The 7,385-nt window shown below is 35.7% G+C and overlaps 1 protein-coding gene across 1 annotated transcript in view; it reads left to right on the top strand.

Annotated features, from left to right (window-relative positions):
- Positions 1-214: 214 nt before the first annotated feature.
- The window catches only part of LOC111045189 (serine proteinase stubble), a 312,932-nt gene continuing 305,761 nt past the window's right edge, over positions 215-7,385 (top strand). Inside the window, exon 1 of the mRNA XM_039426134.1 lies at positions 215-944. Coding sequence (XP_039282068.1) covers positions 887-944 — 58 coding nt within the window. The 5' untranslated portion in view covers positions 215-886. The remainder of the gene's footprint in view (positions 945-7,385) is intronic.

The raw sequence follows: 7,385 nt of genomic DNA, 5'->3' as shown, positions 1-7,385 counted from the left end.
CCTCATTCTCTTCCTTCTTCTCCTTCTACTTCCTCTCCTGCTCAATCACCTTCTCTTCCTCCTTCTCCATCAACTCCACCACCACCTCCTCCACCACTACCTCCTCCTCCTTGTCACCTTCCCTCTTCTCCAGTGGCGTCCTTGATCCTTGGCAGGACCTCGTCCACAGCTCGCTATCAGGCAGTCACTTACGGCGCGCACCTCCAGAAGCAGACAGGAGCGCTAGCGACTTGCCACGCTAGTCCTCTCACGCGCGCGTTTTGTTCGCCAGAGAGCGAGAGCGTAGATTAGTTGAAAAACGCGGGATAAAGTGCGTGCGCGACATAAGAAGTAGTATCACTCATCGCCTGATAAGAAGTGCAGCCGACAACATTTATCTACGATTTTTTTCTGCATTTTCACAATCTGTAGATACAGTCTTTACAATCTTAACAGAACTTCAAATCTCGTATACAATTTTCTTGAAACATTGTTCTCCATATCGTTCTCATATTACAAACCTCTCCACCTATCTTCTGAAACGTTGCTCCCATATTGTTTTCATACTACAAACCTCTCCATCTATTTATTAAAACGTTCTACCACATAACGCTCTCATATTACAAACCTCTCCACCTATTTTTTGAAACGTTGTTCCCCATATTTTGTTTTCATATTAGACTACAAATCTCCCTCACCTATTTATTGGAAAGTTGTTTTTCCATATCGTTTATAAATCTCTTCAGCTATTTTTTGAAACATTGTTTTTCCAAATCGTTTTTGTTTCTGCGATGCGTACTGTTGAGTCGCGTTCTCGTCAGAGTGGAAGCCAAGTGTCGTTTTAGAAATTTGTGTGATTTGAGGAGTTATTTGAAGATCAACCGTCTGCTGTTACCGTCATTCTTATATGGATTTGTCACCACTACATAGCTCCAGTGTTGGTCGCTGCTCGTCAAAATACAAAGGTCAGAAATATAATTCTTTTTCTAGTTTTTGAGCAGGCTTGTTCTTGATAATTCCAATTATTTAACATACCTATAACTTATAGTCATATATTTTCTACATATGATGTGCTTTTGACGGTACAGTACTGGTAATATGCAATTATAAATGAATAAATATATTGAATAATAGCATAGAGAAACAATAGCGTAAGTAGATATTCCATGGTATAGGGCGTTTTTGTCGCAACTTTTACTGTTATCTCAAGTCGATTACTATCGATTATTGTAGATTTTTACTGTTTTGGACGGGTGAGAGTGTATGAACGGCACAATATGAGAGACTACCACCGTCACACATCTTTTTCGGAAAGAAATACGTGGACTATCGGCCTTAGATAACAGTAAAAGTTGCGACATAAACGCCCTATACCATGGGATATCTACTTATGCTATCGTTTCTCTATGATCCAACCTATTGTACTGGTAATATGCAATTATGAATGAATAAATATCTTGAATAGTAGGTCCACTAGCTTATGATAATTATATCTGAAGATGATAGTCTCTCGATTCATTCCGAGCTGCGATGTATTAACACATTTTTTTATGTATTTCACACGACATGCAGTCAAATATTATTTGACTAAATATTGTTTGACTGCATGTTGAGTGAAATACATAGAAAAGTGTGTTTATAATATTTGTAAATTTATGATCTTACAAATTTATTAGACGATTAGTCCAGGCAATCAATGCTAAGAAAAGGGTATAGAGGGAAATGTTTGGAAGACAATTTTTGACCCCGCAGTTCTGTTTAGCGTAGTAAGGAGGTAAACATATCAAAAGTCCCCACCCCTACCCCTTGTGATAAGGTGGTGAGGGTGGTTCAAAGGTACCATTTTTTGGTTTCTCGCATATAACTCAGAAACTACCTATCCTAAGGACTTGGCTGTCATATAACAAATTAAAGCTTACATAATTTCCTACAATATTTATTATACAATGTTTTTTATATCTCTTCTAGTTTTCGAGATATCCTCTCTTGAAGGTGTGACATTTTTGAAAAAAAAAGTTTGCTATCAATTTTTTTCTATTTTTGCTCTCATAACTTTTGAAAAATCGACGGGAAAAATCCATGCTGATTATGAGCTTATAAGGCATCAGATTCTCTTCAATTTGATGTATAATTTCACGCTTCTACGAATTTCCTTACACCTTTTGCAACAGCTTTAGTGTTGAGTTTGAAATTTAAATTTTTGCAACAATATACCAATTGACAGAGGAATTTGGAGGGAATGTTTTAAACAAAATTTTCGACTTTGCAGCTTTGTTGAGACTAGTTAGGAGGAGAACATATCAAAAGTCCCCATCCCTAACTCATGTGCTAAGGGAATGAGGGTGGTTTAAAAGTTGAGATTTTCAGCGTTTTGCTTCCACGCTGATATCTTGAGAACAATGCGTTCAACCGACGTAACTAACCATTCAAAAATGAAGCTTGATAAAGCTCTACCCTTTTTGTTCAGTGAATTTTTGTGATATTCCCAACAGTTCCAGAGATATTCGCTCTTGAAAGTGTGTAACTGTTGAAATAACAGGATTTTATCCAATGTTTTGCTCTTTCAGGGCTTATAACTCTGATAAATTTGACTGTTTTGACTGAATTTTATTAATAGCATCTCTCAAATTAATTATATCAATCCGAACCTTTTTATTTCCAGCACTCCTCTTTGTTCATCATTTTTCTTCACCAAGCTTGAACTGACTTCTTTTCGGATATGTATTCCGTATGTAAATCGTTTGGAATCTACTCCGTGGCTCTATTTTGTATAGACTGTGGTGAAAATATTTTTGGTGACTAAATGAATGTCAATATATCGGTTTTCAGTTTGTGTTGTGAACAGTAGTACATTCACAAAATCAAAACAATGATGGGAAAAGAAACAAGAGAAGACTTAACCTATTTCGGACTATGTGTAAACTTATCTAAGTTTGGGAGAAGAATAGCACAAGCTTACCTTATTTTTTCTCTCCCTATCATTTTGATGATGTACTTATTTTGATTTGTATGAATGAATGAGTTAATCCGAAACGGTTTCTCTCCCGAATTTAAATAGTTAATAAGCCAGCCTAAATGAAGGTGTATGTAAAGGTGCGTACAGATATACGCGCCGCGAACATGAGCAATTCACTTTTAATCAGCTGATGCCAAGCTTTTTATATCTGTATCTTACCGTTTCTGTAAAAATACAGACATAATCAGCTGATTAGTCAGCTGTTCGCGCCGCGAACATAAGCAATTCACTTTTAATCAGCTGATTATATCTGTATTTTTACAGAAACGGTAAGATACAGATATAAAAAGCTTGGCATCAGCTGATTAAAAGTGAATTGCTCATGTTCGCGGCGCGTAAATCTGTACGCACCTTTAAGTTGTGAAATAAGTATGCTCTCGACAATATACTACTATATTTACATCATATTGTGCCGGTTCCACAAAAGCCGGTTAAATTTTAATCGTGATCAATATTCCACGAGAACCAATCAGAGAAGCCGTCTTGTCAAAAAGGCGGCTTATCAAAAAGGCCTTCTCCGATTGGTTCTCGTGAAATTAATCACGGTTAAATTTTAACTGGCTTTAGTGCAACTGGGCCATTATCTCTGAACCCCAATTATTTAGAGGTGTTTTCCGGAACCGGGAACAACTGTGATGCTAATAACACTATCTGTAATGAAATAAGAAGATTACTGTTCAACAAAACTAAATGCACACTACGATTTATGTAAATTAGATTCCTCATAATAACCTTTTCTAGTACGGTAATCCTAAAATTTGATTCGAATAAGCCGTAACGAGTACAAATGATTCTAGTTGTAAAAAGCTTTTTGATTATAGGAAGTCGGGGATTTGAGTAGTTCTTTCAGTTTACAGTTATTCTGATAGCAAGGTGTGTTAGTGGAGTATCTATAAATTATTCTTCAAATGAGCGCTTGGTTTTGATGAAGAGTTTCACTTTCCAAATTATCTATCCATTCATAGGAGCTCCCAGTTTTGGGTCTATCTTGACGCTTGATTTACAACCTTATATCTTACAAGGAATATGTGTCAGAATCAAGAATTCAGTTTATTCAGTATATTTATAGTATACAGTATAAATAAAGCCTGCCATGCACCTTGGAAATGATATTTTTATAATAATTCATTCAGTTTCCAACAGTGAGGTCCACGTTACTAGTAGTTTTGTGAACAGTAGACCTCACGCAGTATTCTCATCCACAAGTAACTGATTGAAACTAAAGACCTTATGGAAATACAGCAATAGACTGGCTTCTCCACACATCTGTGTAATCACTTGTCAGCTGATTTATGATGAATAATTCTATAGTCTGATTTTTACTCTAATATTGGCATATGAAGAAGGTTCCTTTTTCCTTCTATATTATCCTTGAAATGCAAAATTTTCAAAAACCTTGTATATAAAATTAAAAAAGGAGCATACCAGTCAAATTTCATGAAAATCTATTACCGCGTTTCGCCATAAATGCGCAACATAAAAACATATAAACATTAAGAGAAATGCCAAACCGTCGACTTGAATCTTAGACCTCACTTCGCTCGGTCAATAATGGCAGTGGAGAAAGAAAGGAGAACAACGTTGCCGATCTTCAGTCTTGTCAATGCCATCTCCATCTATAGACGTCGGCTGATACAGTTTTATTGACGTAATATCAATATTGTTCATCCTCGATTAAAATAATCAATTATATTTTATAAGGCAAGAAATTATATTTTCAATAATTTCATAATGAATTCTCATAATTAAGATGGAATATTTTGTTAATTAATTATCAATTCTACATTTTTAAAAGACGATCTGGTAACAGAGCATAGCGAGAAAGAGATAGCGCTGTTTTGTTGTATGATAGACAAGAATAGCCAAACCATTGCCAATCAAACCGCAGACATCACTAGTAGTTGTTTTTGGTGAAGCTATCTGACGCTGGTAGTCTCTAATACAGTGCCGTTCTCACAATTTCACCCCGACAAAACAGTAATAATAGACAGTGTTCGACAGTAATCGGCTTGAGTTAACAAAACATCGGCTTGTAATTTGGAATTAAATAAGAAGACAAAAGCTGCGTTTACACCGGAGATAACACAAGTTTTTAACGTTTTTGTTATCAACTGATGTTAATTACACAAGTTAATAACATCATGTTGAGTTGCGTTTTCACCGGAGATAATAACACAAGTTTTTAACGTTTTTGTTATCAACTGATGTTAATTACAAAAGTTAATAACATCATGTTGAGTTGCGTTTACACCGGAGATAATAACACAAGTTTTTAACGTTTTTGTTATCAACTGATGTTAATTACAAAAGTTAATAACATCATGTTGAGTTGCGTTTACACCGGAGTTGATAGCATGAGTTATTAATAAAAAGTTGTCAACTTGACCAAATCGACAAAAAATTATCTTGAAAAAAGTTGATAACTCGTGTTTTCAACAGAAAATTCCTTGTTATTAACAAGATTTATGTTATCCATCGAGAGTCGGTAACTTTTGTTAATAACAGGTTACTATCTTCCCCACAACCCCCTCGCCCAGCATCCCTACCCTACAACTACAGCTGTTCCCTAATAACTACAGCTGCAGACAAAAGACGTGACAAAGTTATTAACTTTTGTTGATAACAAAACTAGCAGCCAAAAGAAAATGTTATTAACTTGTGTTGAAATCTTTTCTTTAAACTCTGGTGTAAACTCAGGAGCTCCGCCCCATCAATGCGAAGTGTGATTTTAGATTCCCAATTATCAGGCTTCAGATACAATTTGAACAAAAAATTTCAAGTGGAAAAGATTGAGCATAAAAATCTCTACAATTAATGTCGAGTAACATTTTCACCTAAAATTGAAAATAAGCTTGAAATTCGAGAAAATTTGATTATTAAATAATTGCAAACTGTTGGCAACTGTTGGTTCTATTAAATCATTCACTATGAAGAGATAGTGGCACAATATAAAGGTAATCTAGAGAGAGCACTGAATACCTTGCATGACATTCTCAAAAATGAATTTTACATGGAGATAAATAAGGCTAAGACAGAAGTGATGATCTGCTCCAAGAATCCTGATTTTGAAATAGTAAAGATAGAGAATAACGCCCTCAAACAAGTAAAAAAATTTAAATACTTAGGTAGCATTATTTCAGAGGATGGAAAAGACAAAGAAGACATAAAGCGCCGTATAAGAGAAGCCAAGGCCATTTTCATCAATAAACGGAATGTGCTTTCCTCCAAAAGTCTGAATTTGGATTTGAGAAAGAGACTTATAAAGAGTTGTATCTGGAGTATTGCACTATATGGCTCAGAGACATGGACTATCGGTAAATCGGAAGAAAAGGCCATTAATGCATTTGAAGTATGGTGTTGGAGGCGAATGCTGAAAATAAAACGGACCGATAGAATAACAAATGAAGAAGTATTTCAAAGGGCTGAAGAGACACAAAAAACTCTATTGAAATCTCTTAGGGACAGACGGCATTCTTGGATAGGACATAAATTATAAGACACAGCGAATTCACGCTAACAATACTGGAAGGTGCAATCAGTGGACAACGGGCTCGTGGAAGACCCCGGCTACAATATTTGAAGCAGATAACCCGGGATCTTGGGGTCCAGAGCTATACCCAACTAAAACAGCTGGCTCTGGACAGACAAAGATGGAAAGCTGCCAACCAATCGGACGATTGAAGCAGAAGAAGAAGATGGAGAGATAGCAAACTTCGTGTGTCTCCAGCCTTATTGTACTGTCACCAGCTGTCTCTTATCTTTGAATAGTAGATTTGAGATGCGCGAGAACACTAGCGTCAGGTGATAAATTTTCATAACGGCAAGGAAAGTTGTGTGAGTGCGTCACACCAGATTTTTTGCTTTTTATTCCGGCTGTTATATCATATGAATAGTCTCGTTAAATGAAATCATATGGAAGTCAATTATATTGATAACAAGATCTTGTTAATAAAAAGGAATTTTCTGTTAGAAACATGAGTTATTAACTTTTGTCAAGAGAAATTTTTGAGGATTCAGTCAAATTAATAACTTTTTGTTTATAAATCGTGTTATTAACTCCGGTGTAAACGCAGCTTTAGTCTTCTTATTTAATATGGATAATTACGCAATATCAACTTCTCAACTACACAAAAAGTGTAATTTGGAACTTAACCATCTATACCATGGTATATCTTCTCATGCTATATTTTCTCTTTGACCCAACTCATCCTTTGAAGGATTTTAATATTCAATTTTCTCTTTGTAACCATCTTTTTAGGAACTACTATTCGATCAGAACACCTCATGAATCAATTTCTTACTCACATTTCTGAGAAAAACGTACAGGTTCGTGACGCAAGTTGACCTCTCACTTTCCACCTCTCCTTTCTCTTACCCCATTCCACTTTCA

Source organism: Nilaparvata lugens, chromosome 4 (genome assembly GCF_014356525.2).
Source record: "Nilaparvata lugens isolate BPH chromosome 4, ASM1435652v1, whole genome shotgun sequence".
Lineage (NCBI taxonomy): Eukaryota > Metazoa > Arthropoda > Insecta > Hemiptera > Delphacidae > Nilaparvata > Nilaparvata lugens.
This window is presented reverse-complemented; position numbering and strand designations above follow the sequence as displayed.